The sequence below is a fragment of the Passer domesticus genome, chromosome 15 (assembly GCF_036417665.1).
Source record: "Passer domesticus isolate bPasDom1 chromosome 15, bPasDom1.hap1, whole genome shotgun sequence".
Lineage (NCBI taxonomy): Eukaryota > Metazoa > Chordata > Aves > Passeriformes > Passeridae > Passer > Passer domesticus.
Window position 1 is genome coordinate 12,096,345 of NC_087488.1, and position 25,045 is coordinate 12,121,389.

General features: G+C 46.5%; 1 protein-coding gene across 10 annotated transcripts in view; it reads right to left on the reverse strand.

Annotated features, from left to right (window-relative positions):
- Positions 1-5,635: 5,635 nt before the first annotated feature.
- The window catches only part of MAD1L1 (mitotic arrest deficient 1 like 1), a 348,097-nt gene continuing 328,687 nt past the window's right edge, over positions 5,636-25,045 (reverse strand). For all 10 annotated transcript variants that reach the window (XM_064389851.1, XM_064389849.1, XM_064389850.1 and 7 more), the window contains one exon: positions 5,636-6,704. In XM_064389851.1, coding sequence (XP_064245921.1) covers positions 6,546-6,704 — 159 coding nt within the window. In that variant the 3' untranslated portion in view covers positions 5,636-6,545. The remainder of the gene's footprint in view (positions 6,705-25,045) is intronic.

Consider the following 25,045-nt stretch of genomic DNA (forward strand, 5'->3'; position numbering starts at 1 on the left):
CACCCAAACCAGCTCAGACCACCCCACCCAAACCTCCCTTGTGGTCACCATCAGAGCTGGGCAGTCAGTGCTGGTGGCTCCCAACTCGCCCATCAACCATCCCGTGCCTCCAGGCTTTGCCTGCATGTAACTTAAAAAAACCAGCAATGCTATGGACTGCTAATTATGTATTACCACCACAGTGATCTCTTAAAATCAGTCCTTAGAATACCCAGCATGTATTCTGAACTTGGTGCTTTCCAGTGAGTTTGCAAAGTTAATTTTTGCCTCACCAGAGCTGTAGTCCTCACCTCGGCACAGCAGCACAGCCTGGTGGGCTCAGGTGAGGACCCCCATGGCTGGGGTGGCACACATCACACAGGGGATGCTCTGCCCACAGGAGGTCAGGGCTCAGTGCCCAGGATACCAGTGCAGACACTCCATCACTGAGCCAGACTGTTGGCATTACCTCCAGACTTACCCAAAAACATCCAACACTGGCAGGACAGACCCACCCAGGGGATTGGTGCTATCTGGGGAACTTTTCTCACTCCTCATCTCAGTGCCACGACAAGCAGCATGGCTCCCCGTGGATTTGGTGGTTCATTCCTCACCATCACCTCCTCTCCAGGGCTGTTCCTTCCCCTGCCAGGACTCACAGCAAGAGGAGCTGTCACTTCAGAGCACACCACTCACGGGTGACTTTGCCTTGCAACAGCGGCAGCAGAGCAGGAGCCCATCACATACACACCCAGGGGCTGAGTGTGACTCCCAAAAGGAGCTGAGGAAAGGCACAGGCACACAGAGGAGGCAGGAGAGCCCAAAAGGAGCTGAGGAAAGACACAGGCACACAGAGGAGGCAGGAGAGCCCAAAAGGAGCTGAGGAAAGGCACAGGAATGCAGAGGAGCCAGGAGAGTCCAAAAGGAGCTGAGGAAAGGCACAGGAATGCAGAGGAGCCAGGAGAGTCCAAAAGGAGCTGAGGAAAGGCACAGGAACACATGGAGGAGCCAGGAGAGCCCAAAAGGAGCTGAGGAAAGGCACAGGGACACAGAGGAGCCAGCAGAGCCACGCTGCAGATTAAGATGAAGGAAGGACAGTGTGACTGGCCATCACCCCACTGTGAACAGTCAGTGGGGAGTGGGAGGCATCTCCAAAATGAAGGACCCAAGTGACATCCATGGTCTGTGTTTCTTTGAGGAAGGCCACTGCTGGGCAGTGGTCATGGAGCAGCCTGGCAGATGAAGCAGTCACTACCAGCAAAGTGAAGAATCTGCCATGATACAGTACAAATGTCACTCAGCAGATGCTCCTTAAGAGGAAAGGTTCATCTACCAACCTTCAGAGCCTTTCATCTTCCTGGAGAACATTTCCCACCACGCTGATACCAGGAGTTTCTGATCACATCAATGGAGTGAGACAACAGAGATGACAAGGGAAATGCTCTCACCCTCCAGCCAAGCCCTTTGACCTGCCTGGTGCATCCTGTCAACTATATCATATTTTGGAGGGAGTCAGGGATGCAGAATTACCTTCTCAGTCCCTGCAGGCAATCATCTTGCTCCCCGAACCATGAGATATGATTGCCCTTATTACTTTGGTTTGCATAGCAGTGAGCCTTGTTAATGGTGATAAAATTATCCAGTCCTTATTTAAATCCTACAGCAGTCTGTGTTTCAATGACCTCCCGATGGTCTCTGGCTTTGCTCCAGGCTGAAAAAGCATTAGAAGGACCAGGAAGGGAAAAGAGACAGTGGGAGGATTAAAGAAAAAATAAACCAGAACAACAACAAGCAACAGTCAACAAAGAGAATTCAAAGTGAAACACGGAATATTAAAGAGAGCTCAATCAATCAGCTGGAGAGTTCAAAAAAACATAACCTGTCATGAAGAGAAGGAAGCAGCATCAGGTAAAATTAGCAACCATAATAAACTCATCAGCACTGGAGCCTGGGCCAGGAAACAGCACAGGGAAGATGAAGGGGTTGGTAGAGGCTTGAGCCCATGTTGGGGAAGCGGAAGAAAACTGACACAACCCAAGGCAATGTGCTTTGGTGGAGGAATGAGGTTTGGGTGGAGACCAAAGACATGGGCTGCTTCTGATACCTCCAGCAGCAAGAAGCTGCCTTTGTGCTCCTTAAATTACATGGCAGCATTTTCTTTAAAGTGCATTTTCCTTCTGTTTTGTTCCTTGTACTTGCTCTGAGGGAAAACATGCACAGAAGGAAGGCTGGAGACATGGACACTGTGGGTGGAAGGAACAGGAAGGATGCTGGGATGGCCTGTCCAGGGCTGGGCTTTGGCCAGTGATCTTTCTGGAGCAAAAATCTCTCTTTCTTTTGGATAAAAGACTGTTCCCCTGTCTTTTCCAATAACATCTGCAAACCCCCAGAGCTGCAAAAGATTTTACAATAATAATCCCCCGAAAGAGAAACAAGAACTGGAAAACCCCCAAGCAGCCAAGAACTGTTTTAATGTAACCAAGCTCCAACACAGATTTCCATCAATTTTGCAGCAAACCTGAGTCATGAAATTAAAAGTAGCATCAGCATATTTCGTATTAGCTATGGTTCCTTTTTCAGAACAGATCATACATTCCTACCCTATTTTTCTAGACACTTGTGTCAATGCGATATCATCAGATGCCGTTCAGTCTTTCCTCTTAGCCTGAAAAAAGCTTTCCTGTTGGGAAGGATGGGATTTTAATATTTAAAAAAGACTTCGTGAAAGAGCTTTGCTGATTTTTTATTTATTTATTTATTTATTTATTTATTTAATATCCCTCCCCTGATCAGAGTGGGTGCATTTTGTAGCTTTTAAATATCATGCAAGTTTTAGCAACGCTGCTATTAAATCTGAATCTGCTGTCACAGCAGGCAGCAGGAATGTGATTCACACCAGCACAGAGAGCCTGTTCCATCCTCCCAGCTCCTGTCCTTAGCTACAGACACCTGGCATCAGACACCACCATTGTTTTCCCAATGTCTCTGAACAGCTAAAAGCTCCAACAGAACCAATCCTGCCCTGGCTGTGCGCTCTCACACCCCGAGCAGCAGGGGTCTGGCATCAGCTTGGTGATGTCTGAGGAAGGCTCTTGCCTATCACCCCCTGGGGTTTATTTTGACAATTCTGCCCATCAGCCCAGCTCACACCACTCTCAGCTGCCTCTGAGCCCACTGCTGGGCTGGGAAATGTAAAGATACTGCTCAGTGTTTGTTTGGAGTGAGAGGGGAGCAATGGAGAACTGAGAGCACGTCTGGCACTGCAGCTGTTCAGGAATGGAGGTGGCTTCTCCTTCTATCCATGCTCTGTTTCTTCCATCCGTCCCTGCTCTGCTCCTGCCCTTCACTCTCTAAGCACCCACCTCCAACATGGCTCCCGTGCCCTTCCCCCTTCTCCTTCCCTTGCTCCTATAGTGTTACATGGAGAAGATCCAAAACTAACATCCACAAACTCCAAACTTCTCATGGCTCATCCCAAAAGGGTTTCCCTGGTTCCTTCTCAGCATCGCACACTTCCAGGACAACGCGAGTAACACGTGATGACACCAAGAGCCAGGAGACACAAAGCAGGTGCAAAAGGCTCCAGATTCAGAGATGTGCCCTTAGGAGAGGCACAAATCTGGCAAAACCTGCCTTAGCCCAGAGCTCTGCTGCTTCCCCCAACAGCTTTGTGCCCGTTTGGTGTTTGTATATGCACAAAGATGCACAGGGCTCATTTACAGCAGAGCAGGGACTCACGAGCAGTTTGAGTGAAGAGAAGCTTCAGGCAACACTGCAAACAAGACTGCTCTGACACACACATACACACACAAAAAATCCTGCAGTCATGCACCCATAAATGATATTGCACAGCCTACAGCACATAAACCCAGCTAGTGTGCACAGAAACGCAGTGAGCACACACACTTGTGAGCGCTCCCGCCTCTCCCCTCCAACCAACTGAAAATTTATTAACCAGCTCCCAAAATTTTCTAAAAGGACTTTCCACAAATAGGGCTGGAGCTTTGCAAGTGATAAGCCAAAACCAGATGGGACTTGTGCCCTCACCACCTGGGGCGGTGGCAAGTGGGATCTCTTTGCACTGCCCCAGGGGGCTGCACTCATGGAGGGGGATGCAGGGGCTGGTGAACACAGTGGCAGCACCTTTGATGGGCTGCTGAGCCCATGTAGCTCATAAAGAAAGGAGCAATCACAGGGAAATTCAGTGTCACAGTTATTCCTTGCGGCTCCCTCATGGCTCAGACAAGCAGGATAATGAGATGGGAGCTGCCGTGGTATCAGGTACAGCCATAGGTTTGTGGCTTCATCCTGAATTCAGTGTTGGAACTAGAAACTGGGGAGTTTCAGCTCCTCTTCTCCATGGGCCACAGGTGGCCCAAGTGGCTTTGCAATGGTCATACCTCCACATGAAAAACCCCCACGCTTCCATGTGTGAGCCTTAGAGATATCAAGCTTCCCAAAAATCTCAGTTTCATCCCTCACTGCGGAGCAGCATATTGCCATGAGCAGGGCAGGGATGCTGCTGACCAAAGCAGGAGTGTCACCCAGCAGCTCCCAAGCCATGGACAGCTGCTGCACCAGACCAGCACACCCAGCCAAGCACCCATCCTCACCACACACCTCTCCCAGCCATGCTGCCATATTAAACTTAGTTGAACAAATCAGTCTTGCTGGGAGAACAGGGAGCAGAGCAGTAATTGATGTCTCCTCCCCACCGCAGGCGTCTCGGATGCCTACTGTGTGTTCTCTCCCAACTTATTATCCTCTCACTCTCGGGAGGCAACTTTCCAACGGGCAGAACGTGTTTTCCCTTGTCGCTCTCCAGCATCGCTTCTCGCCTCACCTGTGTTTTGCTAAGATAGAGGGTTTATTGTAAACTTATTAATTACTTCATTTCTCCTGCAAGGAGCCAGGAGAAAAATTTTCCGCGGCAGCCAGGATCTGCTATTGTGTTGGCGGCGGAGCTGAATGTGGCTGACGTCATGATTCATTTTCCCCATGACTGGGGAAGGCGACTCTCCGTGCCACGCCGTGCATATGAATCAGGCAGCCTTCCCCTGGCACAGCATGCCCAGCAATTCATCTTCCACCGGGACTTCTTCAAGCAGAAGAGAAAATGACAAACTTTTGCTATTGCGCTTCCCTGCAAAGAGGAGAGTTGGGGAAATGGGGGCTGCAGCCTCCCCAGGTCTCATGTTTGTCCCTCCACCTCTGATCAACAGCAGATGGGGTCAACAGCAGATGTTTTCCATGCTTGTAGACACATCAACAGGTGACTCCAGCAAGCCTGACCAGCCCTGCAGTCACTGCAAGTATCTCAGTTAACTTTCTAGCCTGCTCACTGCTACCTTTTCTCCAAGCCTAGGGAGTGTGCTCCCGCTGAAATCAGGGGGCAATCAATATACAGAAAACAGAACTTTATAGCAAACTGATTTGGTTTAAGGCAGCTGGGGTTGGGACTAAATGATCTCTAACATCCCTTCCAACCCAAACCATTGATGATTCTATAAATCTATGAATGAGACTTGCCTGAAAAAAACAGAGGTAATGATGTCCTCCCTTTGCAAAGCACATCAGACCATTGATGTGCTCATCCTCTACATGGGAGAGCAGAGCTAGGCACAGAGTGCATCCCAAATAAGAGTCAAACACCCAGTTTGGGCAGTGACAATTTATTGTTGTGACAGAAGAGCTACATCCATTATAACACAAAATGTCAGACTTCTGGGGACGCTCCACCCTCCACAGAGGGGAGGAGGAAGCAGACCTCCCAGAACAGATACCTACAAGGTGGTGGCAAGCAGCAGGCTAAAGCCACCAGCATTGAACACAATGGAGCCCAAACTGCTCCTTTCCACTTTCTACAGTCCTGAGATAACCAAGAGCCCTAAAGACTCAGTAAGGAACCCAAAGCACGGCAGTGACCGAGCCACAGAGGTGTCAACACAGGTATAGGGGCTTCAAATGGCCATTTATGCTTATGCTTGTCTGCTGAGTGATGGCAGACTCAGGCCACTGATATCTTAAAAATAATTTCAAACTTGCTGAGTGAAGAGATATTTGCAGGAGCAAGAGACTTTTTCTGGGTCTCTGTCCTCAGGGACCAAGCCCTTGGCTGCCATTAGAAGAGGACAACCATGCAGCAGGAAGCACCAGCTTGATGCAGGTTTGTCTCTTTGCTAGGGCCCAGATTTAGGGAATCCTTTTGGGAAAAGCTGTGAATGGTGATGCTGGGGCTCCTCAAAGCAGCAGTTCCCACTGTATTCCCAGACAGATCCTGAGAATGTGGGTAGTGATGAACACATGGCCCAGTTCAAAGGCAGGGACTGGATCCTGGCACAGGAGAGCCCTGAGATGAAGCTAGACTTGCCCTCCCACAGGAGGAAAATTATGCTTTTGGTGGGATTGTGACTCAGCATGAAAGAAGGGGGAAGAAGGAGTTCCTTGCAAAACAGAAGCAACCCAATACCACAAATTAAGGGCGGTAAACAGGAGAATTTTTCCTTGCTACCTCAAGTGTCCTGCCCAGGAGGGCCAAACCCTGGCTGGCAGCTGGCAGTGGGACACTAAGCGATGGTCTGGCGGCTGAAGAGGTCAAGGGTGAGGGCGCTGAGGAAGGCTGGGATGCTGTCCTGGCGCAGCAGGTGCAGCTCGATCAGCTCCCGGATGGTTCGCGAGAACTCCGTTTCCAGGAGCTGCATTTTCCCACCAGAGGAGCTGGAGGCCTAAAGGGAAAGAAGAACAAGTCCATTAATATCAGAGGGTTTTAATTCACCTCCCTGACACAGGAGCAGTGCCTGAAGTTTCCTTTGGCACGGATCTGCCTGTCACCAAGGACATGCCATCTGTCTGGCACATGGCATTCCTGAGTCCTGCATCCCAGTGTCCCCAGGCAGGACCCCCTGAGCCTTCCCTGGTGACAAATGTGGCACTGGGGAGATGAGAGGTTTGGCCATCCTGGAAAGAGCCTGTGCTGTCAGCACAGAACAGAGATGGCCACATCAGGGTCACTGTCACCAACACCACCCAGGGTGGCAGGAGGTTTTCTCCTCATGAAAGGGGTGAACAGGGGTTTTCTCTCCATGAAAACATTTATCCCTGAAGTCATGCCACTTCTGTAGGAGGAAGCAGACCTGCTCCTAATTAGCATAACTCCTTCCCAATGAGTACTGATCCACCCTGCGTCCCTGAAGTGTTTAAATCAGCCTGGCAGCACACAGCTGAAACCTCCAGAGGAATTATTCCAGGGATGCTCTCAAGAAAATAAGGAAACTCAACATGTGGGAAGACACTACAAATCTCCTGTAACATATAAAACAAGCCAAAAAAAGCTAAATGCAAGAGAAATAAGGAATGCTTGAAGCCTCTCCTGCCCCCGGAGGCATGAAAGCAGCTTGTTTATTAATAAACAGCAAAAGCATCACAGTGCAAATGCTAATTTTTTTTCCCCTGCCATTTTCCCCCTCAAAATACTCCCATTCCTAATTGCTTTGCAGCTCTGCTTCCTGTCAGAGCCAAGGTGGGACAGCATGGGTGGTGCCAGGCATGGCTGGCAGCCCCCTCCTCAATCAAAGAATGCCAAGACCCAAAGTGGGACATTGCCATGGGAGGGGAAAACATGGCTTTAGCTGCTGAGAGCCCCAAGGACCCTGCTTCCTTCCAATTTCATGTTCTCAAGAGCCTGGATACATTTGATTATGAATTCTCCATGTCTGGGTCACTTTGGATTGTGAGGAGTGCAAGGTACAGAGGATGCCCCTCCCATCCCTGAGCCAGGCAGGGAATCAAAACGAGGTTTTCACGTGGAAAAGTGAATTAACTTTTGTTTAGATCTTTGATTTGGCTGGGCTGTTTTTCAGCAAATCCTGTGCTTTGATCTGCTGCTTACCAGAGCTGCCTGATACCTCCTGTGCACCTGAGGTACCCCTGGCCCAGATCAAAGAGGGAAGAGATGGAGATGCAGGAGCCAGTTGGAGGCATCAGGAAGGATGTAAATTCCCAGCCCACGTAAAGCCAGAGGTGTCACAGCACAGCAGAAGCACAGGAGCTGGGTGCTGTGGCAGCAGCACAGGTTTTATTTTGCAAATCCCCCCCAGATTCAGCTGATGAGAAGTGCCAGTTTTGGAGGAAGGTCCGAGTATTATGAATGCATCACTTGTATCTCCAGCTCTCTCAGTGCCGAGCTGGATTCATCTGAAATGGGAATTCAAGCTCTGTATGAAATACAAAGCCTCCCTCGCAGATTTAAAACACTCTTTGGGCACAGAATTCATTTTCTAAGAATTTACAAGCAAATCCATTAATTGGTTTACTAGTTTAATTAATTAAAGTAAATTCCTTAAGAAATTTAGCATCCAGTGCCAGACCATTTGCTTGTGTTTTATGACCTCAAAAACAGAGCAATATAAATGTTTTAAATTTCCTCTGCTTTGAGCTCACTGGTGTAACGGGTGAAGGCTACATTTGAATATCTTCTCTTTTTTATGAGATTAATTGTAGTTTCTCTCTACTATTCTTCATAAATGAAGTTTCCTCCCGCAGTAGAGGCAGAAGAATAATGTTCAGAGAAAGTTATGTGGATAAATACGTGCTTCTGAGAAGATTGCTATTACCCATTGAGTTTTCTCAGCTGTCAAAGGAGGCACCATCCTCCTTCTCACCCCCACGACCTCTCCCCAGGAACTCTTAAAAAATCAAAGAATACCCCAAATGCTTCCAAACCCCAGACATCTCACCCAGGTTTCTTATGATTGCTTCTGTAACAGGCACAAGGCAAGAAGGCAGCCACTTGGAAAAAAAGCAATTCTTCCTCTGCCAGTAGATGTTTACATGTGGACTTAGAGGATGGATGCACTTGCAGTGCAGCTCATTCAATCTCACACTGCTTTAAAAAAATGGAGAAACTTTTTTTTTCCCCCTAGGAGTGTTTTAAAATTGCTATCATTGTAACTTTTCTTATTATTTGTTTTTATTGCTTTTTTTCTTCACCCATCTGTTCATAATGTAGTATAGACTGGGATATATAGATAGATTTGCTGCTTTGGGTTCAGCAGCGGGAGTACCTCTGCAGCCTGTGCTTTACAAATAAAGTGATTATATGAAATAATAGCAATATGTTCCCATTAATTCACAGGATTTCTTTTCAAAAGGCAGCCTGCACCCTGCCTGGTGCACTTACTGGCAGAGAGGGAAGTGCCCAAGGCAGGAACAGGAGCAAGCAGGGGATCAGAGCCAGGCAGGGGATGCACAGGGCTGTGCAGGAACTGAGGGGGAGGACATGGGGGGGATGCTCTGCTGAGTGAATGCTGCAGGCTCTGGTATTCCACACCACTCTGGATCAATGCAGAGCATGCCTGTGGTTCCAGCTCTAAAAACTGTATTTCTGAAAATACGAAATATGAAATTTCCAGCAGTTCAAAGCTGCAAGGGCACTTAAGTCCTCGTCTTCACTGTTCATAGCTAGGATTCCCTCCACCCATTTTTAATATATATTTTTTTTATTCATAAAAGTTTCAACCCTCAAAGGCAAGCTCCTGGACATTCCTGCTGCAGGTGCCAGCACAGATCAGCTATTCACAGCACACTCCATGTACTGCAATCACCTTCACTCTGCTGATGCATTCCCTAAAATTCTAAGTTAAGACGAAGCCAAAAGCCACCCCAGCCCATCTAGGAATAAAATGCAAAGCTGAGAGGAGCATAAACAAGTTCACTGATCCATAGGGATAGTCCATGAGTGGGAATGGGGTGAGAGAGACCAGAGCACGTTCAAACCCAGCCCTGACTGCTCTGTGCCCAACACTACCAACATCACTGCTACAGTGTGCTCTTGGTCTGAAAGAGAAGGGCAAAAAATGCAAAGAAAAAATTAAAAATGTAATCAACATTTAGAGTCAAACTGAATACATGGGATCAAAGGAAAAGCTGGGTCTGTGAGTATCCCCATCCACCCCAGAGTCAATGCATAGAGGAGTCAATGCAGGAGGACGCTTTGGGGACCACCATTATGTTTCACTCTCCCTTTCCCCTCTGTGCTGGGCCACACAAGTGCAGTGCTTCACCAGAGATGTAAATATTCCCTCCTAAACCTCAGTTTCCCTGAGCACAGGGCAGCAACTAATCACGATGAGAATACCATCTCTCAGGTACTCTGTACATAGCTCTGTATTGGTTTCTTCTAATTCATGGGAAAAGTCTGCCTGGCTCACTAAACTACCAAGATTCAGGTCTCTGTTATGTTTTATTCAGATCTCAAATACTTGCAAAAGGAAAGAGTTCAGCTTTCACTAAGCTCTGTTGCCAGTTTAGTCTGATTTAAGGGCTATGGGGACCTTTTCTAGAAAAGCAAAGGAAATCACTCTTTGCCCAGTGTTACTGCACACCCAGCTCTGCTGGGCTGGGTGGGATGTGACTCTGGTTGTAGATTTGAAGGATGACAGCCAGTTTGTCTCCTCACAGGCTGTGCTACCCCACAGCAACCAGATCAAGGGGCAGACACCTCTATATTGCAAACCACAACACAGGTCTATTTAGCACAGAACAACATGAACCTGGAGTAGCTGCTCTGAGAATGGAGCTGTTAGCACAACTGTTTCTTCAGGGGAATCAAGATCAGCAGCCACCTGCCAGAAGAAAACATCATAAATCTTCCTCTTAACTCTGGAAACCAGTAAATTATTCAAGGCTTTATAGTTCAGTTATACATGTAAAAATCTCTCCAGTAACCACCAACGTGGTAGAAAAGCGGGTTCTTCTCTCCATCTCATCAAGGAGCAGACAATGCAGATGATGTGGAGGAGCAACAGCCATTCCCAAATGTCCTCTGTCAGGGGATGGACCTGCAGCTGGATGAACTGGGCTCGTAAAACTGCAACATATGGACTTTAACAGGATCTCTTAACTGCTGCCACTTCAATGTAACATGTACAGGACTCTGTCTGCACTGCTGCTGCAGAGATGGCTCTTTGCACCCGTGCTGCTTGCACACAAGCCTTTCCTGAAATCCAACACCCAGCATTTCCTTCTCTGATTGCTCCAGCTGCCAAGGGGGACCTATGTGAAAAGTGTGACAGTGTCTCCTTTAGTCACTCACAAGCTACCACATGGTTCAGAATGCACTCTCACCTAGATACACTCAGGTTGTATTTTCTTGTACACCCGTTTCCTCTTCTCTCTGACGTATTTTGGTTGCTAAAAACAATGGCTCCAAAAGTGCCCTCGGCTATAAACTGGCATGCAGCATGAGTTTAATCACACAAAGGTTGCTTCTTGAAAAATACAGGTTGAGTGTAAGACCCAAGGTCATGTAGACCTTCAGACACTGGAATAAGACTGAAAAGAGGGTGGCTGCACACCCCAAGGAGAGAGCTGGCATGGGGACTTGGTATCATCAGAAAGTATGGAGCAGAAATGCAGAAACGGGAAAATTCTGCACAACATGAATTCTATACAACAGAATTCTATACAACTTGAGATTTCAAAATGAAGTGAGGATTTTCTACTTCTGATTTCCACACTGAGAAAGCACAACTGCCTTTGGGGACGCAATCCATGCAGGAGATGTGTTCCTGCAACTTCAAACACATACATCCAGTGTCGCAGGTGGAGTTCCTGAATGGGTTTTGGCAAGCTGACAACAGGGATGGTGGAGCTTTGTGCCAGGCACAGCAGGTGAGACAGTTGTGTCTCAGCTTGGGAACAAAGGAGGTTCAAACACCTCCACAGCATGCAGAAGGATGAAGTCCAGGGCTTTGGCAGGGCTGCCAGAGCCACCCCTTGGCGTGGTGACAAACCTTTGCTTTGCAGATGCTGCTTGGCCACGCTCTATGGTAGATGGTGCTTTCCAAGGCTAAGATGTATTAGGGGTCAAAAGGAGCAAGTGAATCATTGCCTGGTGACATTTACCCAGTGAATGTATCTCGAAGGCCCCATCTCATCTGCTCTGCTCCTTCCATAAATCACTGTCTGTGCTGTGTCCCCACGGATGCCAGCTCTGAGCACACACAGCAACCAGCCCCGTGTGTGCAGGGGCACCACGGCTTCACACCCAACACTCCACTGCTTCTCCCTGCTCTGTGCAGGTCCACAGGCTGCTCCAGCACTATGGGCCATGCTGTGGCCTCTCTGCCTGAGTTCTCATTCCCCCTTTCCCTTCTCCTTGTGCTGTTCCCCACCCTACCCTGAAAAGTGCTGTGCTGTCCACACTGATGAGGGTTATGCACATCTCCCCATCATATCGACCCCTTTAGCAATTTGCCTTCATCACATGAGTCCCTCAGATCTCCTCTTCATGTGGAGCAGTCACTTGCTCTTCCCAAAGCCTGACTCAGGCCACTGATATCTTAAAAATAATTTCAAACTTGCTGAATGATGAGATGTTTGCAAGAACAAGAGACATTCCCTGGATCTCTGCCCTCAGGGACCAAGCCCTTGGCTGCCATTAGAAGAGGACAACCATGCAGCAGGAAGCACCAGCCTAATGCAGGTTTGTCTCTTTGCTAGGGCCCAGATTTAGGGATTCCTTTTGGGAAAAGCTGTGAATGGTGATGCTGGGGCTCCTCAAAGCAGCAGTTCCCACTGTATTCCTAGACAGATCCTGAGAATGTGGGTAGTGATGAACACATGGCCCAGTTCAAAGGCAGGGATTGGATCCTGGCACAGGAGAGCCCTGGGATGGAGCCAGCAGAAGCCCTCAGGGTTGGCTGTTCCAAGTGATCACCTCCCAACAGCTCTATTGCCATGTGTGCCTCGGAGCCTTGGGCACACTGCTGGTCCTGAAACCCCCTCAACTCCCTGACACCTTCCCCATGGCACCCACGGCTCCCTCAGCACCCTCTGACACCCACAAACCCTGCCACAGTCCAGCAAACCTATTTGAAATTTTCCTTTAAGAAGCTGCTGGCTCTGACCTTTAAATGAGAAAATCCTTTTGTTTCTGCCTCTTGCTTCAGATGCCAAGATTTTTCTAAATGTCAAAGGCCGCCTTGTCCACGTGCAGATGTTGAGGGGGGAAGCAGTGATGCTGAGGGGGCTGGCACCCTATCTCTGGGTCTGCACAGCTATATCACCACTTCAGATCACCCCAGACAGACAGACAGACGTAGGAAAGCCAAAAAACTGGAGTGCCCATCAAAAAACAAGGAAAAAACCAAGGGAAAAATGTGTGTGTGTGTTTGTGTGCGTGCACATGCAGAAACTGCCTGCTGAAGTTATAACAACCCAAACACGCGGTTTTGAGATTTAATTGCTCAAACTTGGCTCTCTCGGGTGATGATATCATTATCAAAATACCCCAATTGAGTTATGCCTCACCAATCAATCTCTCCTAAGCATCATGCACTGCTCAAATACCAGGTCCCAAGGTAGCCTCTAAATCACTTTAATTACAGACCGTTCATTTAAAATTAGGGAAATATTAAGGAAAGAAAAAAAAAAAAACAACACAAAATTGAACCACAAGATGTGCTTATGGCTGGAAATATTTATGAGGTTATTTAGCAAACTGTTTACTGATTTCCTTCTTTTTTTCAAGGTAACTGGCAGGTTCCAGCTGGCCTGACAGGATGCCTGCCCATGGTGGCTCCTGCAGGATGTGCAGCACTTAATCAATCAGGTCACCTCCCTTTCACAAATACCATTCCTTGTCTGCAGCAAAATTCCCCCCCTCTTTAATATCCTCATTGTAACCCAAAGAAGAAGAGCACTTCCTTATAATAATTGTTTCTTGCCAAGACCTCTGACCTCTGTGTCACCAGCTTGGTATATAAAGTGAATTTATGAGGCAGACAGGGATGGATGCCTGTAAAGAGCCTTCCAGGAAATGTAATGAAAAAGCTGCTTTTAGCTGCTGAGCAAAGAAAAGCAAATGCCTGCCAATGCCAAGAAGAAAATTGAATGCTGGGATGGGGTAAGTGAGAAACAGCCCTGTGTGCACTGAGATTTATAGCAAACATTTCCTTTCTCTTTCTTATTATTCAACACTGAGATGAACCACAACCCCAGAATGTCTTTGGAACAGGAGGTCACCTCGAATACTTCCATCTTAATCAGAAACATGACCCAGGCACTGTGTGGCAGCAGTGATGGGTCCAGGATGCTGCACCAGCTCAGCAGCAGAGGAAGAAGAGCGGGGTGTGCTGCACCAGCCTGTCCCCACAGCTCCCTGTTTTGATCTAGGCGAGCTCTCCTGCACCTCACGTCAAAAATGAAACATAAAAAAGAGCAGAGACATGTGCTGAAGGGCTGCACCCCTCTCTGTGGGGGAAAGCTGCTGGTTAATCCTGGGGGACAGTGCTCTGTGCAGCAGAGGGCGAGTCAGCACCTTCTTTCAAAAGGTTTCTCCTACAGGTTAATGCCCTTTAGACTGTCAAATGTGATGCCATAAAAATAAGATCAAAGGCTTTAAAATAAGGGAAGCGTATTTTTTGATTCATACTATTACTATTTTATATCTGAATATTCCTATAGAGCTTTTCATCCTGGAAGACAGGTCTTTGAACTGCTGTGATTTCACCTATCACTGAGGAACAACCCCCGGGGTAAAATGTGACAGCTATTATCAGGGTGCATTAATGTTACTGAACAGTTCAGGACAGACAGAGACAAATATATCCAATTTAAATCATAGGATTGAAGAACTACTGCTCAGTGTGGATTAATACCATGCATTTTCCAAAAGTGCTTTGAGAGTTTTTAGAGAACAAGTGCAGAAACTAAATTCCCCATTTCATCTGTAGGATTCATTCAGGCTCCCATCATTATGCTGCAAATTGAACATTGTCAAAGAGGGAAGATGGCAATGTAAATGATTCACCCGTAGCATCTACTTTTGCATCCACAGATTCTGATGGGATGTCCAAACCAGCCAGAAGGAGACTCACCCTGTGGAGATTTGCTGAGGTGATACCTAAAAATGGTTCCACTGAACACATGGCTGGTGAGAGTAAATCACAGCAGACTACTCACATCACAGAGAATGGAAAATCACATGGGATGTCACTCTAAACTAATACTGGCAGCCAGCTGTAGTCAGAACTTGAGCTCATAAAGTACAAGTTTTTAACAGACTTCAGATCTGCTAAATAGTGTGCACCAGCCAAATATGCTTATAAACATCAAGCATGAAAGAGTAGAGATGGGAACAAGGCATGGAGCTCACAGAATTTTTCCAACCCCATTCCATATAAATACCCAAACTATGGCATTAATCCTTTAAAGCCAATACCTCCACAAAATATCAGGATCTTTACAAATCAGAGTTTCTCCTCGATACACAGGGAAGCTGTGCTGCTCCCACAGCCGTGGCTGTCTCTGACCTACAACAAATCCCTTTGGAAAGAGCAGCCAAACGTGTGTTATCCCAACTGCTGTCACACCACACGTGGCAGGGCTGGACCACTCCAGCACCCCGGCTGCAGCTTCCCAACCATCTGTGAGGTGACTGTGTTGGACTGGTCAAGCTGCAGAGTGAGTAGCTAACAAGCATTAACAACATCTAGCCCATGTGTTCTGTCTAGTAAAATGCCAACCCATCTGTCTGTAACATCAGCGACTCCGTAGAAGCCATATGCAGGAGAGACATAAATTAGGGACTGAAAAATCTCCCATTACTTTCTCTGCAGTGACTCTGCAGTTGTCACTGGGAATGAGAGGGACTGGGTGTTTGTTAAGCTCTGTTTTCCCAGCCAAATCTCATGCTCATACAGCTCTCCAGCCCTGCCGTGCAGAGGCAGTTTCTGGTCTGCACCTGACCCTGGTGAACGTGGCTTGGGACAAAGTGAAAAGTAACTGCAACTCAAACCAGGCTCCAAACTGGTCCCCCAGGAGAGCCAGCAGAAGGCAGAGAACTTGAGGGAGATACCAGGGACTGGCAAGTGAGCCCAGAATATAAGAACCCCTCAGTTAGACAGGGAGCTCATTAACCAGCCAAGCTGCTTATCACATTCCTCTCCATCTCCCTTGTTGGAAGCTCTCTGAGCTGGAAGGAACAGAGGAGCAGTAAACCAAGAACACAGAGTTTCTGGAACATGAGAAAGAAGCACCTATGGGAGAAATGCAAAAAATATTATCTGTGTGGTCTGTAATTAAGACTGCCTGTTCCCAAGGCAGGGAGATACTCCACTTGTGAACTGCAGCTGGGGGCATGAGGTTTGTAAGAGAACACAAGCAGCAAAGTCTGCCAAACCTTGACATCAGTGAGAGATGTCTTGAACCACTGAGAATTTTGACAGCAACTTTTGAGGCTGCAGCGTTGCCTGGGAGATAGGCTTCCCTTCCCCAAAGCAAACCACTGCTCCCCAAGAGGCAGAGCTTGCTGGAGCCTTCATCCCTCACTGAGTCACACCAGACACACACTGTTCCACTGCTTGGCTGCTCCTGCATCATGGTCCTGCTCAGAAGCCTCTACCTTATCTCTGGATTAGAGCAAATCAGCAGGAAAGTGCCTGCACATGACACAGTGAAAATAGGTCATAGAGACCTCAGGACTCACCAGCTGCCAACTGGAAATGAACCCCTGAGTTTGGGAGCTGGGCATCTCACCTTGTGTGAGACGGAGGGAGCGTGCCTGGGGCTGAGAATGGTTAAATAAGCAGAGGACACACGGCCTGGGAGGCACATCTGGAGTGACTGCTACTCTGCTACGTTGCAGATGCCATCATGTGATTAACATATTTATCCTCATCATCTTTTTGGTATCCTCTTGGAAGTCTTGCCACAAGTGGGGTGGACGGAAGGCTAAAGAACTGAACAAGGTCCTGTGACCAGTAATGGCTCAAGGGATTGTAAGTGATAAACTTAATGACAAGCAGACAATTAGACCTTAGCTCTGTGGCTGAGGGATGGGACAGTATATGGAGCATGTCCGTTCCTGGCTCATTGAGTTTGCAAGGCTTGTGAAGGAAGGAGTAACAGATGGACCTGATGGCAGATTACAGCTGAAATTCTCACCATGTTTATTCACTACCCTCTCCTAGCTCTTGTTTGTCATAGTCTGGCACCCCGGGCTAAAATGCAGGTTCAAGCCTTACATCAAGGAAATTGGTGACACATATTAGTCACCTCTGTGCAGAGCCAGTGCTCTGCACTGCAGACCAAAGCCACCGCTCTTCTAAGAGCAAGAAGAATTGCTCAGTAATTACCCCTTCCTGTGGGACCGTGTGACTTGCTTACAGTTATGATCTACCAAAGTGGAATTTAAGTGTTGGCTCTGGGAATAACATTAGTTGCCATTGCAACATCAATAACCAAATGCCACGATGTTAGTGTGAGTTGAGGAAGGTGCTTTTCCTGCTGTTGCTTTTTTGCTGGCTCATGTTTTCCTTTGTTTTTCTTCATTTGAAATCGCTGTCATCAGCACGACTGCCATCAGGACCAAAGTAAGCCTGAGTTGTCAGTACCCAGCAAGTCAAAGAAGGAACTTGATTCTGAACATGCAAAATTATTTTCTTGCGTCCTCAAGAATGAGTTTTAACCCCTAACAGCTCACAATCTCACATTCCTCAGACTGCATCTATAGCCACAAGTGGAAGTTTATACTGAGAAGATGTTATTATTTTTATCATGGGGCTGATGAATAGAGGTAATTCTATTTGTGGAGTTACTCAACCAGACTTGTAGCTCATAGGCAGGAAACCTTGAAGAACTAGATAGCAGGTAAACCAGTCAACTGGCCTGTGCAGATTGGGGATATCTAGCTTGCTTGAAATGGGCTTTTAATGTTGAAATCCAATGTGAAACAAAGACACATAGGACTCCTCTCTCCTTGAGCAGGTCTCATCTCACCATAAGAAAGTCCACAGCTCAAGAGACAGAGGTTGCAGCTAAGGAGTGAATAAATAGGGAGATTTCAGTATTCACTGAAACAGCAGGAGAAATTCTGCTGTATCCCTTGAGGGGACACTCATCCCTTTGGGCTACGACGCATTTGCTGAAAGCTCCTGCTGTTGCTGCCTGTGCTGTCATTTGGCACTAAGCTCTTGAAGAACATGGCAAGACAGCACTGCTGGTTCTCATGTCTGGATGAACATGCTCCTCTCCCTGAAGGGAAAAGGAGAGGTTTTGTGTTTAGCAAGTGCACCATGTTCGAGCAACCTCTGAGGAACCTGCCTGGGGCCCCGGGCCTCCCCATCTGACACACATCTGACTGGTTGTCTCTTCCTGCTGGTGTTCTCCCACTGATGTGCTGCCATCCTCCAGTCAGCTCCTTTCGCTGCAAGTGCAGGGGGGGAAGAGATTTATGCAGACACCATGTATGCAATTATGAAAACAGAAGACAAGACACCCGGATATCTCACAAACTGATGCATTTTTGCTGGCAGGCTTTTTGCATGATCTGGTAACAGCTGTCATGCTCCAGCTTCTGTCATCTGAGCTCTGCTACCACTTCAGCATCCTTCCACATCCTTTAAGAGGGCTTCCTTCCCTTCCTGGTGCAGCCTGCTCCAGATGCCACAGCAAAGTGGGCAGTAGTGTGGGATGCAAAGGGGACACAGTATGGCTGCTTTTCATAGCAGCACTAAAATGAAATGTTCACTTCTTTAGGCAAGACACTGCTCATTAGCAATGACCTCGAGGCATGCAAGCTGCTCAACCAGCAATCTCTCCCACTCTGGAGCTCTTTAAAATTTGCCCTTTTCCTGTGCCAAGCCTTTCAGCAAGCTTCCCTACAGCGCAGTGGTGATCTGCAGAGATACATGCACATTGTCCCGTGCTTTCTGGAGAAAGGTGGTGATGGGGAGCTGGTATGGAGCTTGGACTTCATACCTTGTGCCCTACTCAGCATTAAAAGGGAAGGAAAGGACAAGCCTACAAGTTTCCCTGCCAAGTCAGCTCCTGCTGTGAACTCTAAAGCCTGGGAGCCTGTTAGTGCCCACATCCTCCTGGTTTTCAGCACTCCATGCTATGTTTGCTTTTGTAAATAGATTTAACCTTTCTAAAATTAAAAACAGAAAAGAACTTCTCTTGGCAGAACACCAGTTTTAGAAAGATGGAGGAACACAACATTTCCCAAACACTTCAAAACTGCAGACTAAAGCTATGTGTTAGTCTCTGCAGTGCATGCTGGTTTTGCTCGTTATTCTGAATGTTAATACATTAATAGATCCTCTCCTGATTAACGGCTGCACCAGGCTCTCTTTCTAGGAACACATATGGCTCTTTCTTGCCACAATATTGGAATAGAGAGCCAAAATATTTAAACACTGACACTAATAAAAGATTTTATCACCCCCATCCTGATGTAAATAACTAAGGCTGGAGCCAGCTCTTAGCTCTATATGCCTATCTTTCAAAGAGTTCTTAATCAAATATGAATGAACTGACTGAGGCCCATTTTAAGTAATTGAGCTGTTTGTGGTTACAAGGCTGCAGCAACAAAGCCACTGTGACATCCTCTCATCCCACAGGATGCTGTGGGTCTGGATGAAAGTAGCACATACTAATTGGGATTTTAGACCCAGGTGTGTGTCCAGGGGCTGGTTCTGCCTGCAAGAAAAGGAAACACATTTTTTCTTTCCCCACACCTGCAAGGTTAAAATATTGTCCTGAATTAAGATGATTTTAAGGGGACTCCAGATGCTTCTCTCCCAGATATCTCACTCAGCAGCATTTACCCCACCTGCTGAAGGACATGGGAATTACCCAGCCCAGAGGGTATGATAAAAATTCTGGTAGTGTATGTTGGGCTTGTTTGGAGTTGTAGGTCAATTGCCAATACAGAATTGCCGAAAAGATCTGTTCCTCCCTCATTTTTTCCCATGCTGTGCCATTACCTTTCCTCTCTGCCCTATGTCCTGCTCTAATCCTACCTGTCTAGTGCCATCAGCTGCTAAAATAAAGAGCAGTTCCCACTTTGTGCTACTTGCCAAGCTGCTGATCAGACCTGTCACTGCCGAAGAGTGGCACAACCTGACTGCTAAGAAAACCTTTAAGTTTAAAAAAACCCCTCTTTCTACATTTCAACAAGGGAGACCTGCAAGGGGAGGGACTTCAGGTTTGTACTCCAGAAAACATTTATCACTACAGAGCTGAAACATGGTGTGAAAATAAAAGCCCTCCAAACCTGCTTTCACACATTCCCCAGCGAGCCCAGAGGTGTTCCTGCTATGACCCACCCAACAATGCTCTCGAGAATTGTTTTCACAAGCAAAAAATACAAACAGAACAGCAAAAGAGTGAAGAAGTATTTCTTCAAATGCCTCGGATCTAGGCTGTGCTCTAAATACATTGTAGAAAAGCACTAATATATTTTCAGATGTTACACAAGGCCACAGGAGAAGGCCTCAGCAAATCTGAACTGTAATACAGAGCAGGTCCTGACTAAAGTGTCAGGATTATTTGAGATCACTGACCTCCTCCTGCTCAACCAGACTATTTTACAACTCAATTACATTTATTTCTGTATATACAGATGTACATGAGATACTTAACATTCTTTCTTGTGCAAGAACCAGACAGAAAGCAGAAGATGCAGATGAGAAAACGAGCGGATGAGCTCCCTCAGAGGTTTCACGGACAAAGATGTTTAAACGAAGTAATTTAAAACTAGAAAGAACCTCACAAACACAGTGCTTCTAAGCATCTCATTTCACTTGCTTGTTTTCAACTACATTTGAAAAAAAATCTCAGAGGGAATCAAACCACTTTAGCTGCTGCTTCCTCATTCCTGATGTCCTCTGGAGAACATCACCAACTTTTTTTTCCTACCAGTTACACACCAGAATTTCTAGAACAAGTCACTCTACAGCAGCGTGGAGAATTGAAATACATAGAAAGTCATTGCTTGTCACACCTCTGAAGGGAAGGGAAGTACCAGCATGGCCTGAGACTGACAGACAAGAAGAAATGGACTTCCCACACCAGCAGGGCAGCACAGAGCCACACAAAGGATTTGGTGCTCAAGGCCCCTTTTCCTCCTTTGCTGCAGAAACCAGAGCTGTCCCCAAACAGGGGCTGAAGGGAACGTGTGAGATGTGGGATCAATTCTGCAGTAACCAATCCCAAACCCTGTGGCACGGTGGGAATGCCCACAATAAAGCTGGCAGTGATGCCCAGGCACCTGCAGCATCCCCTGGGCACCATCCCAGGCAGGGCTCAGCCTGCCTGGGGAAGGGCCCAGGGCTGTTCCAGCCCAACAACCAACCCATTCATCCCCATGACTGCTCCTTTCAGCACGAGCTGACACATCCTTCCCACAACAGAACCCTGCAAATGACTTTATTTGACCAGGAAAACAGATTTGTGTTGTTTCTAAAGACAAATGAATTTAGTTTTGGCTGCAGAAGGCCGAGCTGGGCTCCTCTCTGTGCCAGTAAAAGCATCAGGATTGTGGAGGAGACTTAAGAGACTGTGTTTACTTTCAGTCTCCCATGGATCATAACTGAACAGAAAAAAAGGGCTCACACAGCACAACAGATCAGGCTGTAACTGTAAAGGAGTCCCACACTTTGGAGGCTGTTTCTCTCAAACTCTCAATGAATTTTTTTTTAATTTAGTGAAAGACTTCCCACAGTTTACTGGTCTGCAGTGAGAGTGGGGCATTTTGGGGAGAGGATGGTGAAGCAGAAGATTTCATAGAATCACAGAATAGCTTGGGTTGGAAGGGACCATGAAGATCATCTAGTTCCAACTCAAGTGGGATGCTGCCCACAAGATCTGGCTGGTGAAATAATATGCTTTTCTTTATTATTTTGTCACTTTTCAGTACATACATAATCCCAAACGTGGCTGAGCTCTGCTCAAAGATGCAAATATTTCTGTGCTGGAGGTTCCTGACTGTGTGCTCCTGATAAAAGGGGAATGGGCAAAGGAGTCCCCAGAGAAGCAATGAAAAGTGCCCAGGGTCACAAAGCAGGTCAGCAACAGAGGCAGGAGCCATGGACAGACCCTGCAAGTCCCCACAAAACACCCAGGCTGTGGGGAAATCTCTGCTATCCAGAGCAAAGGCAGAGGCAGATATAATGACATAGATTTATTCTTAAGTTGCTATGCAGGGAGGCACAATTCTTTACTTAGTGCCCTGTTATTTAACCTTAATGCTCCACTGACATTATTTTTTTGTATGGAATGTTATATACGTGTCTGTGTACAAATTTGCAAAGTATAAATAGCATAGATCAGAGGTGACCTTTAAGTTTGTGCATGTGGAGATTCATACAGTATGAGGGCTAGCTGGGAGGATGAAGTCATTAAGATGTGTTCTCATCTAAAGTTACTTATGAATTCTTTGTAAGCTATTTTCTCACTTATTTTGTTACAATACCCCCACATACTCACTCACCAACCAGTAAAAATAGCTTACCAGTGAATACGTGTTTCGGAATTCTGTTTGCCTATTTCTCCTTTGTGCTGCAGCTGCTGTTGCCATGCTGTCGTTGCTATGTTTTCCTTTTTCTTTCTTTTTCTTAAGAAGGGAAAAGGCAAAGAAAAAATCTATTCCCTAAACATGCTAGACTCAGTTCATGGAACAAAATACCTGAGGTAGAGCCTAGAGGAATACAACATAATCTGGTTGAAAGAGCATCATAGTGTAGAAGAAAGCCTTTTTGGCACTAATAAGCAGATTCTTGTCTGAAAGAGTGAAAGAGTTAATGAAACTACAAATATCATTTACATCAGGTAAAGATGTAAATGAAGATGTAAAAACTATGAAATGGTCAGGGAAAGGTAAAACTCCATGCTGAATAGGTTGATAGGGAAAAATAGATTCAAAAGAGTAGATGTGGCCAAGTTTCATCCGGAAGACAAGACAATGAAGTTGCTCAATAAGCTTGTTAAAACAGTTCTTAAAGCTTGAAAGCTAAAGCTTTTCCTCTGTGGGACAGCCCTGAGAAATACAAATGCTCTTTCCAAAGGCTGCAAGTCCAAGGTGGAAAATTTGGTTCTGGGTTGTGCGTCCCAAGTTGTTGCCTTCTGCCTCTGGTCATTGTATGAAGAGCAGGCAGAGCTTGCCAGACTGGGGCTGGGGCTCAGCAATTAAGTTCTGAAAAGACAATTTGGGTTGCCCATTCCTTCTTTGTCTCTCAGCTCCAGAGGAACTTGGATTATTCCTCCATCCTCAGTCCCCTGCCAGTCTCCAGGAGGACTGTGGAGCAGAGCTGGCAACATGATCACAAGAATCAATAGTTTCAGCCCAATGACTATTGATTTAGAGCACAAAAAACCCCTGTGAGATGGCAAAATGACTTGGGTGGCTTAGGAGTGTGGAGAACTGTGAGGGACCAGGAGAACCTGTGAAATTTGGGTCACTGGGCAATGCTACAGCAGAAGAAATTCCATACAGACAAGTGCAATGTAGCATATGTTGTTCTGCCAATTTAAAGGACTTTTAACATGCTGATGTGTTGGAAATTATGTAACCTCTCAGAAAAAGAAAAAGCCAAGTGCCACTGTGGCCACCTTCTAGACAATTTCTCAGTGTACAGTGTCAGTCAAAACATCAAGTAAAATGTTAGAATAAAATGTGTTTGAAAATACAGCTGGGAGTATCATGTCATGGTTTTACACAAGTTGAGAGCATGTTCTCTTCTCCTGAGCAGTGAGTCAGCCTTGGTGAGTTCAGTACAGCATGAGGGCAAAAGATAAATTAGGTTTTCCTTGTTTGAGGCATGTGCTGTTTAACCTGCCTTTCTTCTCATCACTGACTGCATCACTGGGAGAAACATTAAGGGCTGCAACAATTTACTGCAGAATTAAGACAGGCAACAGTAAACAGAGGATGGGCAGGGTGGGGAATGCTGGCTCAGATGCGACACTAGAAAAGAGAATTCCAGTACTTGAGGTACTTTTCAGCCACTACCCTCCTCAACTTTGGTGGGTGAGAGTTACAAAGTGCAGCTGGATTCAAGATGCCCCTTTCTCTTCATGGAGTTTGGCTGCATTAGCTGCCATTTTTCTTCATGGAAAACCATGTTTCCACATGTTAAAAAACCTCCAGTCCTGACCTGTGTGGGGCAGGGGTGCTAGTCCTGAGTGTAAGCTTGAAACACAGCTTGATCAAGACCAGTTCTGCCATCCCCTGTGTATCAATTATTCCCGCCTTTACCCACATCCCATCAGCCCCAGATTTTGGGGTCTGACAGAAACCTCTCTCCATGAGGACTGCCACTTCCAGCCAAGCCAAAGAAATCACAAAGAGCTATGTAGCCCCATCATTAAGAGCTGTGAGTCAGGAGCTTCCAAGTTTATTCCTCACTTTGGGTCCCAGCATGAACTACACAAGTAGCATCATTTCTCTGCATCTCAATATCCTCACCCTCCAGTAAAACTAATAACAACTCCTCCACTGAGCAGGCCTGCTGTGAGAATCAATTGGTATTTGTAAAAGCCTTTGAGAAATGTAAGGCACAGTCTGTATGTGAAAATTATTGATATGATTCATTACCAGGCATTCATACTCTATTTATGTAACTCCCAGTCTATTACTAAATATATTGTCCATTTGAATATTGAAATCACTCCTGCTAGTAATTTCTGCTAATGTTACACTGGTCTTTCAGAGGTAGCTTTTTTGACTTGAATGGGAGAATTGTGGAGGCAGTGAATAGGGGAACAAATGCCAGAAGAGGAATTTAAAAGAGGACAACAGCTCTGTGCAGACTTCATGGAAAACAATAAAAAAATCCATTTAACAAATAACTTTGTGCTAACACTTTCCTGACTCCTCTTCCTGTTCTCTTTTTTACTCAGCTGAATTTGTGTGGATATTTGATCTCCATTAGCCTTTGTCTGCAAGATGAAAATGAGCAAACCTGAGTGCATTGTGTCTCTCCAGACAGACCATCTGCTCCTCACACACTCTCAGTGATGCCTGAGACCCTCTTTGTGACCAATCTCCTTCAGAAAATGAGGATGCTCTATCCAAACCATCATCCTACAACCCTCAATCACCAGCTCCAGCTTTCCCCTGCCTTTTCCTTTGCCATGCTACTGAAAGCAGCAAAATCTGGGACTACTTGGAGAATTTCTGAGAAGAGAGAGCATATGTCTATACATTATATATTTATTCACACACTGAGACATGTTCTCACTCCCAAGACACACACGGTATGTTCCGACTTTCTCACTCCAG